Raw genomic sequence first — 15,315 nt, forward strand, 5'->3', positions numbered from 1 at the left:
TATCAGTAAGTTATTTTTTTTCCATGAAATAACCAAGCCTAGTCTCAATCGATTAAATATTAACATTTGCTGATGATAATGTATTAATGTAGACGGCCGGATGGCCGAGCGGTTAAGGTGGCAGCCTACCGCTCTGGGGGACCCGGGATCGAATCCGAACGGGTCGAATAATCCCTAGGAATTTTTCGGGGGTGGTCCGTTCGGATATGTCGGGCCCCGTCCCTCACCACCCGGTCGCCCCATTGTGGGCCTGGCCGAACCCATAATGGGCCTACTATAAGAGGCCCTCTTAGTGCCCACAGGGCGGAAAGAGTTAAAAAAAAAAATGTATTAATGTTTTAAATGCGCGTAAACGAGCGAGTTTCTATCGCGATAAAAAAATATCTTATAACATTGCGGAAAACAATTTTCGTATTTTTGAAATTATTTCTACATGCGATTCTTACACAAGTTTTATGTACAATTTAAAGCTTTTGTATTATTTTAATTGTTTCAACAAAATAAATCCTGAAAAACTTAATAATAATACGAAACTTTCGTTATATATTTACATATACATTTTTTTTATTTTTATTTTATTCCGAACTGATTATATCGTTCCATCTTATATGTAGTGATTATGCCATACAAATATTCACACAATTCACTGTATACTATACAAACATACATTCAATACGGCGAATTATCACTTTTTATACCTAATTGACTGTATTATTATAACTCGTGTTGTTTTAAATAAAATCAGCAAATCGAGAGTTATTAAAATATAACTGAAATTGCGACTATTTTTTGATTTTATTGTTGTAAATGCTCACTCTTCTATTAAACCGTTGACTATGATATCGAATGGTTATACAGAGTCTGGCATTTTTAATCAAAACGAACGTATAATTTGCTATAGTTTTTAACGTATTTAAATTATTCTTGTAAACCTCAAATAAAATATTTTAAAAAATTTTTATTAAGTCAGGCTTTAATTGTCGGAGATTCTGTTAAGTGTTTGATAATTGGTCCATACTGTGGCTATAATTGGTTCCACGCATTCATTTATTTACAGAAAGATAATCATAGAATAAATGGAAACAATTTTTAAAAATTTTATATCTTTTAAACATTTTCTAATATGTCTTTTTTTACAGATTCAGCAACGCTCTTTTACAGTCGTAAGTTGTAATTTTAAAATATAAAATATCATTTAATAATTTTCTATCGAGTCATTTATAAGTGACAATTTTCCACATCAGAATTCAAATAAAAAATTCACTGTTTACAAATAAACGTTGTAATAAATAAAGTTAAGTAATAATCGATGTATTGTTCTTTTATTATTTAGGCAAGAAGTGATCCTTTGTGTTGCCACAGAGGTAAATTTACTATTTCTAGCTAAATTACTTTAAATTGAATTATTTACTTGTATTTGATTTTAGAAGATTTAACTAAATTTCATAAGAAGACAAAAGAAAGAGTGGCTGAAATTGAAGAAACAATAGCAGTTAGTACAGTATATAACAGTCAAATTATAATTAATTTAAATATTTGACATAATTTTATATAAATGTAATTTTATTGTATTTCAATACTACGCGCCACTCGCGTATTTTAGTAGATAAGTCACGGCTGATATCAATATGATAGTGATGTTACTCTTGACGTCGTAATGCAAAAATTTCGTCAATGTTAAAGTCTGTAACTGATTTCGTTTTGTACGTTCGCCAGAACAAAAGTAAAACATGCAAAGTTTTTATGTTTTGTTCTCCTTGAAGAATAAATTTTAAAAATAATATGATCGGGAGGGGTCTTATTGTGTATGTAAATAGTTATGTATAATTTATATATATAATATAAATGCAAATATATATAATAGTATCCTTCTCCCGATCATATTCGGCGGTCCAACCGAAATCCGAATAATTAATATACGTACTGTACGTTGATTATTCGGTGCGCAATGCATCTTGTGGATTGTTTTGATTATTCTCAAGATGTTTAAATAATTTTTGTTTTAAATAATTTAAAACCAAAAATAAAGTAAATATTTATTTGCATTGTAGTAATAATTACTTTTAGTTAAAAATTACAATTAGAACAGAATTGTGGAATAAAATCAGATTTGCTAGTTAATATGAAATTATTAACCATTATTGTGAATAGAAATTGAAGAGAAAAAATGACAACAACTGTGAAAAGTTGAGAGAAGTTTTGATTCAGAACAAAGTAAGTACAATAAGAAATGATATATGTTCATATTTCATATTAACAATACTCCAGGGACAAATTCAATAATTTTAACATGTAAATTTTGTTTCATTGTTTACTTAAAACCAAGAGTGGTCGAAACTTGTTTTTTCTAGTCTAGCAATGATTTCGATTAAAATAATGACTTATCCATTCTTAATTTTCCAGTGTAAAAATTTTGTTTTACTTTTTATCACGTTCAGTTTTGCATACTTAATTCGAAGATTTTAGTTTATTAAGTTAACTCTGTTTAAATAAAGATGGACTCATCGATAGTACGAGGATATATAGTTACTTACGTGTATAATTTACGTGTTTTTCGTGTGATGATGCAAGTAGTCAACTCTTAAATACATTGCATTAATGCTAATGTATTAGTATTCATTTATTGTTATTTTATTATTTTTTATGAAATATTATTATATTAATAATTATTTATAATGCAGGAATTAAAAAATAAAATTGAACGAATTCTTAAAGAATCTTCAGTAAGTGGACCGTCTTATTATTTTATTATATACATATATATATATACAAACTCCATTTTTATAAATATAGGAATTATTATAAATATAGGAATTAGAAGAAATGTATAGACGTTTGGAAGAAAAAGTCGAAGAAATAAAGAATTCAACAATGTAAATATTTATGTTTAATTTCATTTTATTTTTTATTTCTTTTTTATTTATTTGTTATCTGTATTTTTAAAATATATTTTCAAGCCAAGAAATATTGAAATTAGGCAATTTTTCGTTTTCATGTAAATTTATTAAATTTACATTAATAACCCCCATCTAGATAATGAATATCGTTAATAATATTGTTATTTGTACATTGGCTACTCTTTAATTGCTAAGATAATCAATAGAGCGTAGAAAATAGTAAAGTAAGCATTTTAATTGCTATTCGTTATCGTAAAATGTGGCTACTTCGCTCCTAGACGGGATACTTTGCACAACTTTGCAAATTACTTTTACCGACCTGTGGTAAGTAAAGTATCAATCATTTGAACATATTTTATCTCACACAGGGCATATTAAAACACATTTGATAATTGAATTGGACATAACACAATTCTTTGAATTGGCTAGACCAGTGATGGGCAAACTACGGCCCGCGGGCCAGATGCGGCCCCCTGAAGTGTTCTATCCGGCCCGCGCAACAATATTCCTAATCTGACGAATAAAAAAGAATACAGGCTATAAGAAAAATAAATATTTTCCTTTTTTTTCCTCTTTTTCGTTTTATATCAGTGACGACATACAAATTTATTGACTTATCCTAGATATTGGGATGTTATGTTTGAGAGTGAGAGGCACTGGCTGCTGGCAACTTTGTAGCGAAGAGTAAAACTGACAACGCGGCTAGATATCGAAACGTTTCTTGATTCAGACCTGTCTTAGCGTTGTTGGTTTGCTAGTTTTACTCTGCATATTGTGAAAAATTTTAGCCCTAAGATGTTATCTAAGAAACGTAAAGTTGATTCCGTGAGTGCCGTGTTTTCAAAGGTAAATGAACTTGGAAGTATTGATCCTTTTTCACAGTTTTTAGGGATAGACCACTATGTCTCATCTGCAACGAAACTGTAGCAGTCTACAAAGAATATAACATTTCACCACCCTTCAATTCTAAGCACAACGATGTCAAGGTTAGAGCCATGACCGAAGAAAGAAAACAAAAAGCAAAAGATCTACGCAAAAAAGTATCAGGTCAGCAAAGTATTTTTAAGAAAGGAAATAGTTCTCAGCAAGCAGCTACACATGCAAGTTATGTTGTAGCATACAATATTACTGAAAGTAAGAAAGCTCTCTCTGATGGAGAGTTTGTTAAACACTGCATGATCAAAGTTTGCTATATTTTGTCCTGACAAAAGAAAAGATTTTGAAGCAATAAGCTTATCTCGGAAAACAGTGACTTCTAAAATCGAAGCAATAGATAAAAACATATTATCACAGTTGGAATCAAAGATTGGACAATTTAAATTCTGCTCAATTACTATGGATGAAACTCTGACATAAATGATACTGCACAGTTGCTATTATTTATAAGAGGTGTTGACGAAAACTTCTGTATTACAGAGGAACTAGCATGCATGAGGTCGTTGAAGGGAACTACAACAGGGTCAGATATTTTTCATGAATCTATGGAAGGAATTTCAACTTTAAAAATACCTATAAATTGCATATGTAGTATAACAACAGATGGAGCGAGAAATATGACAGGGAAAAAATCTGGATGTGTTGGAATCTTTAATGAAAAATATCCAGGTAGCAATGTTATATTTCTACATTGCATCATACACCAAGACGCCCTGTGTAAATCTGCTTTGGATATGAAACCTGTGCTTTACGTTATTGTGAAGCTGGTTAATGCTATTCGATCTCGAGGGCTTGCTCAGACAATTTCGGAAGTTTCTAGAATCCATGCAATCTGAGTACTCTGATATATTGCACTACTCGAAAGTAAAATGGCTTAGCGCAGGACTCGTCTTCGAGCGAGTTTGGCAGCTGAAAGACGAAATAGTGACATTCTTCCTTGAGAAACGGGTCTGTAGACTATAAAATCCTGGAAGATACTGCATGGCTTTCGGATTTTACATTTTTTACGGATCTTCTCTGCCACATGAACAAGTTGAATGTCAAGATGCAAGGCAAAAATCAATTTATCAATGATATCTGGGGCCATCTCAAAGGTTTTAAACTACAACTTGTCAATCATAGGTCTGACAAAAAATTAGATATAATGGACGAAAAAGAAATTATTTATTCATTTAATTGCAGTTGTGATCCGGTTAAAACATATATAGGTGAAACCAAAAGAAAATTAAGTACAAGAATAAAAGAACATATAAGAGCAATAAGGGGCAATTATGCAAATTCTGCAGTCGCAGAACACTGTAATAATTATGGATGCCAAATTGACAAAAATAGTATAAAAATAAAGAGAAAAGAATCAAACAATTACAAAAGGCAATTATATGAACATTTATATATAATAAAAGAAAGGAATAAAATCAATAATAATTTGGGTAGAATAATCAACCAATCATGGAACACCATACTCGGTGACGTTATAAATAAGCATAATTAAGCAACAGAGTTGCTTAATTATGCTTATTTATAACGTCACCGAGTATGGTGGAGTTATTTCACTGTGGAATGGCGAAACGTAAAACCTTAATGTAAGTTTCTTTCTTACAAGTTGTATTGTATTAATTTATCAGTTTATCTTTGGTTATTTATTATGTTTTACCTTTAATTATACAGCAAATTGTTTAATGGTGGAAAGGAAATTGTCAATTTAAGTCGGAATACGTATTTACACAATATCTGTAATTGTAAAACGAAAAACTATTCATTCTATTCATACTTGGAATTGAGATATGTATTCACAGTAGGTTTTAAATTGTATTTTATTAATTTTTAAATATTTTAGATTTTATTGTAACTTACATGTTTTATTGCTAATTATAGTACATAGTGGTAATACTGCTGATGAAGGGCATGCTAGCCCGAAACACGTGTAAAATGTGTACGGATATTGCTACTACAGGTGATAAAATAAATAAATTTTACTGAATTAACTCTCATTACTGTGCCAATACACCAGTACAAGGTCCTATTAATAAATAACGTCCACGTAGACGACTTTAAATAATAATAAATTGTAAGGACAGTAAGGCTTTTCTAATTACAACTTGTCCTATTCGTGAATCAGCTTGCTAAGAATGACTTTTCTCACTTCCCGAGGTTGAATTCAATAGGTGATGAAGGAAAAGCTTAAGAGTTACGAAGATAGTCTGAGAAGACTCCTGGTGAATTTGAACGAAGATTTGAAGACTTCAGTGTCATTGAAAAAGACTCTGAAATTTTTGGTATGCCTTTTAATGTGAAACAGTGAAACCGGACTTGCAACTTGAATTGATTGAATTACAATGTAACACTCAACTCAAACAGTTGTTTTTTAATGTTCCAAAATAATGTTATACAAGTCCTTGTCGAAATCCACTTTTCCAAATATGATAGGCCTATCTCATGCCCAAAAAGTTACTGCTATGTTTGCTTCATCACATATATGTGAATAGGTGTTTTTTACAATGAAAGAGTTGCCTTAGAAGCAGACTGACAGATGAGCATTTAACTTCTCTTCTAAGAATAAGTGCATCTCAGTTCGAACCAAATTATGAGAAAATTTTAGAAATGTAGTCAAATTTTCATTCATCACATTCTCCTTCATAATCTTTCAGTCATTAATAGGGCTTAGTATCACAAAAAATGCAAGAATTTTGTAAAATGTATCATTTTTAATAAATTATATTGGCCCTCCTAAAGATTTTTCCTTTCCTTTGGTCCCCTCTTTAAAAAGTTTGCCCATCACTGGGCTAGACTCTTGATTTAGACTGTAGATTGAAAAAAGTTTAAAATACGGTACTGTATTGGCATTTCAATTTTTGTGTCTATTCCAAAGTCTCAAATGTCTTGTGCCCAGACATTTCAGGCTTTGGAATAGACACAGGAAAACAAACTTTTATTTAGCACAAACAAAACTGTAGGAATGCTTTTTACCTCAGTATACTTAGAACACGAATATAAGAGATTGCAAAGACTTCTGAAGAAAAAATCAAAAAATTGGTGCAACGTACCCCCATTTTACGGTACTGGATATTACTCGAGTACTATTATTTACTCGATAGATAGAATTTTGACTGTAATTTATTCATTTCATTTTGTACATTTTATTGCATTTTTATTCTTTTATAATTACAGTATGTTAATTTTTTATAATTGAACTGTCACGATGGTATTTTTCCATATTCTTAGCATTATTTTATTTGAAATTAGCTTTCTTCTGTCGTTTACAAACACTTGGTAAAATAAGGAATAAATTTGTAAAGAGAATAGACATGAAGTTACGAAACTTTTCTTTGGTAAATTCTAGATATTTGTATGAGATATCTCGAACAAATCGACTATTTTGACTTTATAATCTTTGGTCGCGCAAAATTTCAAATGAAATTGTTTCGACGATAATTAAAATATCAATTCGAAACGCATTTGGATTATTTGTATAGAACGCCATACGTGGGCCATCAGCCGAAGAGGACTTTCTAAGGGCAACTGGCCCTTATTCAAGTGCTAATTAATATTAGTAAAATCTAGTATAAAAATTTCTTGATTCTGAAAATACTATTTTTCAGGTTTTAATCTAAGCATTTACAAATTTATTGTTACCGTCATTTTTAATTTATAACGTTTTGTTTTCAGGCATTGAAAAAGCGATGTTTAATGGAACAAGACAATTTTCATTTTCTCCTTTGAAAAAATTATGTAATCTGCATTTATTCCTGTAATTTATCCATAAGACTAATAAAGACGTTTGTGTTGAAATTTATTCTATTCTAAACCTAAATTTTATATTTAGTTAATAAATAGTGGATTTCGACGAAAATTCTCTGCCAATTTAAATATTTTTTGAAAAACCTTTCGTCCTTTTCTAATAGAAATACGCCATTTTATTCGTCACGCATTCGAATTGTATTGTTTTCTTTGCCAGTGCCAGTTGAAATTTTCATTATAATTGCAATTTGTTACATTACTTAATTAAAATATTAAGGTCGGTGTCTTTCTGACGATTTAAATTATACTACTGGAATCGCAATTACTTGTAAGATCAATAAAAGTAAAGATATGAATTTCGAAAGACTGATTTTTAGAAAAACGGTAAATAATAAAACTACTTTCTAATTGTTTACAGTTATTAGGCAAATTACTTTTGATTGTTTTCCTTTGATTTCTATATCACTTTCTTCCGATTTTCTTGTCTTTTTTTTTTGTCGTATCGATGTGATTTCTTGTCACATTTTTATTCGAAATGTATTAATTCGTGTTTTACTTTTTCGTTTAACTCGTAAGCTGACGTATTATTTGTTGATAGTAAGTTGTAGAAATGAGAAGCAACTATATAAGTTAGCGCACATGTTTTATTTGATAGTAAGAAAATAAAACAATAAGTTAGCAAAAAGCAAATAAAATAGAGTGAAATAGAATAGATATTATTTTACAAGTAAGTATATTTCCGCATATTCCATTTAATCTATGGTTACTAGAGGCTAACATAATTCTGACAGGAAAAATTACTTCACAATAGAACAAACTTTTTATTTCGTAAATTTTTGTCTCGCGAATCATAAAATCACGTCAAATTGTTTGTGATTTAAAAATAAAAATAGTAATAAATCGTATGGATTTTCAAAATTTTAGTGTAAATGTCCTTAAATCTATCTATATCTATGTATACATATCACAAGCAAAATGTTCCTTCACCCGAATCCGAAACCAAAACTAACACTTTTCCAAAGTGCTATAAATAGACTGAACTACGTATGAAATATAACAAAGTCTAGCAACAAGTACTTTATTCACACTCTTCGAAATACACCGGTTTTTTTGTCTCTCAAATTTTAAAAGCACTCGAGTCAATAAATTTTAAATAATCAATTGCCATTTAATTTCTTTTTGCAACGAAATACGGTATTTTATTCCTACCATTGTCCTGGAAACTACCACTGCGGGTGTAACAATAAATACGTCAAGATCCAAATAAGTAGAACAGGTGGACAGATCAATTATCATTTATGTTCTCTTTATGTTCTCCAAAAAAACGTGGTTTATTGGTTTTAGATACTGTCACCTCATTTACAAGTTTCTGTGAATTGGAAATTTCACACCTTTATGTGAATTGACGGTATTGCGTCAATTCACACAAAGGTGTGAAATTTCGAATTCACCCTGTAAAGTGTAAGGAAAAGATTTCTTTATTTCTGAACGGAAAGTTCTAAAATTTTTTACAGTATTAACTTTGTTTTGCTTTTTGGAGAATTTTCATTCTGTAATATTATAAGTTTTGATGTTCTATTATATGTTCAATATTTATTTTTTTTTTTAATTTCAATTACTGTATTTATAATTTTTATTGAAAAATGTGACCGAAGGGTCGGCATTTCTTTTATGCCTCGTCAGGACTGACATCACTGTGTCTCGTTCGACCAACACCAGCTAGAAAACAAGGCCTCTCGACAGGCTTCATGACATAATCAAGCGTAGAGCGTTGACGTCCATACTGATGAATCGTGTACGACTACTTGAATCGCATTCGCTTCTAGAAAAGTAAACGATATATGCAAAATTGATTTTTAAAATGTTTTTACATATAATTCGCGAATTTCCCTGCAAATTAAAAAGCGCTGATGTCAGAATGATCAGTCATTTTAAAACAAGGACTGATAGGTAATACAGTACAACAATTGTAACTTATTTTTCCAAAACTGATTATGTCATTAGGTTATCATTCTGAGATGGAACAATATGGTAATTTTTATACATAATCCATAAATTTATATATTGTTTTATTTATAGAAAACATAAGTATTATGTCAACTGCATTGTCTCATAGTGATAACCCTAATGATACCGTCGGCTTGGTATACCGTCGATTTCTGGAAATTATAATTATGTATATACATATAATTATAATATATAACAATAATTATATTAAGTGGTTGGAAAAAAGATACAGAAAGGAACATTATCTTACCCTTGGGAAAGTAACAGACAGGAACATTATCTTACCCTTGAGCTTTTGGTAGGAACAAAATCTTGAAACAAATTGTTCGTGTCTATTTTCGTCGCAATTCTTCACTTTTTGGGGAGGAAAATACACTCAATTTTGTTCCGTTCTGATGATTTGTTTTATCTCCCGGCACACAACACGTGTAACATATACAAAAGAAATGAAAAGCTACAACATGTGCATGCAGTAATGGCGTCCGTTCGGTCACTTCGATCTACGCTTGCTGACGTCATTGTTACACGAAAATGATGAAATCGAGACAGCAGATTGGAAGGTTACGAGAAGGGTCACTTTCGACTCTGAGAACTTATAAGACGATCTTCTCTCAGGTGTAAAAGTTGACAGTTATCCGACAAAGCTGTATTGTCAAGATGTTATGTTGTGATTTAGTTACGTTGTTAAAAAGTGACGTTATGAGTTCGGATTTTCACATAAATATAAATTACACGAATTTTTAATAAGCGATTCATTATGGAATACAGTGCTGTATAATAAAACCGCAACTGATATTTTGTTTTTATATCAACAGTATTTGCCTTTTAACGCCATTGTTAAAGAAACAATAATGCTAAACGGGCGTTCGTGGTTCGATGTTTATGTAAACATCAATTAATACGATATAACCACGAACAAAATTTGATATAGAAAAACTAAGCTTATTTTATATCAAAAACATGTGCTCAAGAAAGAATAAGGGCTAGAGATTCCATAACATGTATATACTGTAATCTGTTTAGTAAAAGGCAGATTTTTAGTACTCGGTTATATCGCTTCCCCGGATATATCGCGCTTTTTCTTTGTCTCCCGACAAACGCGATATAACGAGGGGCTACTGTATTATGTTTCAGATGATTTGATTTTACTTTAAATTAATTAATTAATTTTGATTTTATTTTAAACTTTAGTTTTAGTTTCGATTTCGATTTTGGTGTAAAGGCCACCACAGTTGTAATTATTACTTTTAGTTTTAATTAATTGGATACATAGTTTGAATAAAGACAACTTTTCTTATAAAACAAATATGCGACAACTTTATAAAAATCTGTATTGTGAACAATTTTTCCGAAATGCAATTTATTTTTTAATAAGCCGTGAAGTAATGAAAACACAACACACCAATGGATCTGTACTACCGAATATTGAGACTTGTTAATTATAAAGCGATGATGCGGTGTTATTCAGTTAAAGTTTTTAAAAAAGTGCAGATCTATAAATTCTCACTGGCGTCTATCCATCTGTGTGTCTGGCTCTCCTTCCTCAATCTCGAGAACGGATTTAGATACACGAATGTCGAGACCAGATACGGGAAACTTAGAAGCAGAAGGCCCTAATTAACTATATACTCACTTCCGATTTGAAATAGAAATCACGTTATTCTAATTTAAACATTTTCTCTTGAACGGAGTTAGATACATGACCGGCACGACTTCATTGTTCACAAGAAAAGTAAGATGTACAGGGGAAAGACGCTAAGAAAACATTCATTCTCCGCGTCAATAATTTAAATCTAATGTGGTTCGCATTACGTGCGCGTGAGTGGGTGCGTAAAATTCGAAACATTAAATCGGAATATTTTAATTTAGAAGTTTTAATAATTTTCAAATAATTAATTTAGCTAAAGTCTTGCATTTACAAATATATATATATATAAAACGTTTCTAACACTAAAAACTAGTAAATTTGAATTCTCGGTTAACTTTAACTTTCACTGTACGTTGTACAGTACATTAATATTTTTCATAAAAAAAATAAAGCGCTGTAAATTGACTATGTCAAAATATTACAAAGACGAATTAATGTAGCCCGCTTAATCTCGAATTTTACCAAAATCTAGGATTAGTATATCGAACTTCATTAAATTAGCTCCATTTTTACTTTTCGGGCTGTTATACAAAAGCGTGCAAAAGTAGGTATACAGTTGAGAATCTGAGAAATACAAATGTTTGGTGTTCTTTATTATTATTTTTATAATCTTTTATTAGTTCCTATTCCTTATTTCTGATTTAATTTGTACATAAAAATAATAACATTCCCTATTTCTTCCTGTATGTTTTTTACATAATAACAACTGTATACAGTAGTGGCAAAAGTAGAGCTACCCTTGACATATGTTTTAAAAATGCAACCTCTATTTTGTTTACCACCTACTACACAATTAATATTGTGATAGTTGAAAAGAGCACAAAACAAAGTCAAAATACTCAATTGAATCAAACGGAATTTATTTTAAATCTGATTCACAAAAGAGAAAAAACGAAGTTTTTATATTTTACACTGCGACAAAAGTAGAGCTACCAAAGTAAGTATGCAGATTTACCCAGTATTTTTAGGACAAAATATTAGTATTTTGTGGTGTAACCAGAGCTTCTGATCACTGTATCACATCTATGTTCCATTGAATCAACTAAGTTGCCTGGAGGAATACAATTATCAAATGATATCAACAGAAAGAATGGTAGATATGTGTTTGAAGGAAAAAAAGACCTTTACTAAAATTGGTAAAATCTGTAATGTGCATAACACTGTTGTCGCGAAAATGGTGAAGTGTTTTCAAATATATGGGATCATTGTTTCTGCCCAAAAGTCAGGTAAACCATGAAAAACAACATCACAGTTGGATCGTTTGATCAGGTGTACGAGTGCAGCCAACCCTTGTTTGACTGCTACATATTAAACACGAAGTGGGTTACTCAGATATAAGCTTAAGGACTGTACGAAGACGTTCGACTAGTTTTGGATTATATGAGAGATAACCAGCAAAGAAACCACTCATCTCTGCAAAAAACAAAAAGTTGAGATTAGAGTTTGCACATTAACACATCATTTGGACCAAACAAAAATGGTCCTAGGTGTTATGGAGTGATGAATCTGTATTATAAACGACTCAACTGACCAGATAATATAATACGAATAACTCTTTATTAATATAACAAAATGTACGAGCTGAATGTACTTGTACATACATTCAGCTGGTTTCCCCGAGCGTCTACCTGGCTGTCCGTTTTTGCCACATCCCTCTCTCAACTCTTTCAACCCGTGTTGCCATCTCGGTACATACACAATTACATTTAATGTTTATTTAAATCATCAACATATATTACAGTATCTAAATTCAATGTCTTCTCTACAGATGGTATACGATTTGTCAGACGACCAATGAACATGAGATATGACCCAAAATACATAGTTCCTATAATAAAGTATGGTGGTGGCTGCATAATCGTATGGGGATGTTTCTCTGCAAAGGGAATTTGTTCAATTCATAGAATTAATGGAATAATGGATCAAATCGTTCATCAGGACATTGCAGAATCAAATGTTTCCTCATGCACGTCGCTCAATGCCAAGTAAATGTATCTTACAACAGGACAACAACTCAAAACAGATAGCAAATTTGGTAACGCAATGGTTTTAACAGAAAAAGGTGAATCTTATGACATGGTCAGCCAAATTGCCAGACCTAAACCTCATAGAGAATCTTTGGGATGAAGTTGAGTGCCGTATATGCCAGCGTACATTGTCGAATCCGGATGAATTGCGGTCTACCATTCAAAAAGCATGATATGAGACTCCCAAATCACTGTTTGACAACTTAGTTGATTTAATGAAACATAGATGTGATGCAGTGATCAGAAGCTCTGGTTACGCCACAAAATACTAATATTTCGTCCTAAAAATACTGGACAAATCTGCATACATACTTTGGTAGCTCTACTTTTGTCACAATGTATAATATAAAAACTTCGTTTTTTTCTCTTTTGTAAATCAGATTTAAAATAAAGTCCGTCTGATTCAATTGAGTATTTTGACGATTTTTTGTGCTCTTTTCAACTATCACAATATTAATTATGTAGTAGGTAGTAAACAAAATAAAGGTTGCATTTTTAAAACATATGTCAAGGGTAGCTCTACTTTTGGCTACTACTGTACCTACTTTTGCACTTCCCCTTGTATATAACAGAAAGAAAGTATTGTCATCAGTCAAAAATAACTCTCCCCCGAAGATTTTTACATTCTTTGACTCTGAGACCTTGAAATTTCAAAAAATGCAAAGAAAAAAATTTGAGGAAGCTTTTTAATTTTGATAATTTAAGGTCGAAGCGGTAGGAAAACAGAGGTAGGAAGACAGTTCGTTTGTCGTATCTCGTATGAGATTGGACTTAATGAAGGTTTTATTCGTTTCTTAGCATTAACTTTTTTTTTTTTTTTTTTTTTTTTGTAAAGAAAACTCGTCTGTACCCTCAAAATAAAGTTTTTTGTGATTTTATAATAATTACTAATATAGAAAGTAAAATCTAGTAACAGATGACGCCAGACACAAGTTTAAAGTTTAGCCAGCAACTCGTTGCTGAATTTCTTAGAATTTTTAGTCCTCTGGAAGTCAGTCGATAATTATTAGAAGGGAATATCGATTTTATCCGAATGATTGATTTGTATAGTATAATATTTAGAATTATATACTCTTCATTGCTTTCCACCCTTCTATACATACACTATATATATACAAAGATACACACCAGCATCGTTATTTGAAGGTATGGAAAATGGGTCATCTATCAAATAATCGAAAATAATGACTTCAGTCGGAAAATAAATCTCGCAGTCGGGAAATTATTAAATAATACAACCACGAACCGTTACAGGTCAGTCAGACAGGCGCGTAAGTACTATATAACTCTGTGAATTAATATATTTAATTAATTACGTTCTAAACATTTGAATTGTCTTTTTAATTTATAAATTGATGTAATAGTTTAAACTCAATAACTCGTTAGTGTAAGTAGACTGGTAGCCATATTCTTTTTAAAACTTTTAAACTCTTCGCTACTGTTATTTTAAATACGGAATAAAGTGCGCAAATTTTAGTTACAGAATCGGCTATTTTTATCGCACAACTCTCAAAACTAACAATTTAGCGACGTCGCTATGTAATAATTATAAAACGTTGGAACACGAGTGGCGAATGGGCACAAATGGTGACGCCGTAATCAATTATCATTTTCGTAAGTCATGTAAGCTTTTGTTTCAACAAAAGAAGTAAACGAAGGGCCAATAATTAATTTCAGTTAGAACTTAGGATATAATAAGCCAATTAATTATATTTTAAGGATTGAATTTCTACAGGAACAAACGTTTGGGCCAAAACACGAACCCGTCTACATCAAAATGTAAATATAAAAATTTTATAGGCAAACAGTATTATTCAAAACGGCATTTGTATACATTGCGAATTTTTAAATACTTTTTTAACCAAAATTCATATTTTAGAAAATATTGCGTAAAGAATTACGAAACTGAAACTCGTTATTTTAAATAAGAATAGTTGCGCTAGTTTAATTAATAAACACTAGGAAACCTTTTTAGAATTAAAGTTTTAAAAATAAAAATTGTTTGCCTCTTCATAAAATTGATATCGTCTATCGTGTTTATGGATAAAGGAAAGATAAGATA

At 30.9% G+C, this 15,315-nt stretch overlaps 1 protein-coding gene and 1 long non-coding RNA gene across 2 annotated transcripts; both read left to right on the forward strand.

Annotated features, from left to right (window-relative positions):
* Positions 1-945: 945 nt before the first annotated feature.
* On the forward strand, positions 946-2,363 carry LOC136976394 (uncharacterized). Its single transcript, XM_067272030.1, has 4 exons — positions 946-1,163; positions 1,334-1,364; positions 1,428-1,492; positions 2,152-2,363. Exons 1-4 carry the CDS (start codon positions 1,077-1,079, stop codon positions 2,281-2,283), a joined length of 315 nt encoding a protein of 104 aa, XP_067128131.1. The 5' UTR covers positions 946-1,076; the 3' UTR covers positions 2,284-2,363.
* A 197-nt stretch (positions 2,364-2,560) lies between these two features.
* Positions 2,561-7,622, forward strand: LOC136977248 (uncharacterized). Its single transcript, XR_010881105.1, has 3 exons — positions 2,561-2,723; positions 2,812-2,873; positions 7,500-7,622. It is a non-coding gene; the product is annotated as an uncharacterized lncRNA (long non-coding RNA).
* Positions 7,623-15,315: the final 7,693 nt, after the last annotated feature.

The sequence above is a fragment of the Centruroides vittatus genome, unplaced genomic scaffold, assembly GCF_030686945.1.
Source record: "Centruroides vittatus isolate TY-2023 unplaced genomic scaffold, ASM3068694v2 contig_10, whole genome shotgun sequence".
Classification (NCBI taxonomy): domain Eukaryota; kingdom Metazoa; phylum Arthropoda; class Arachnida; order Scorpiones; family Buthidae; genus Centruroides; species Centruroides vittatus.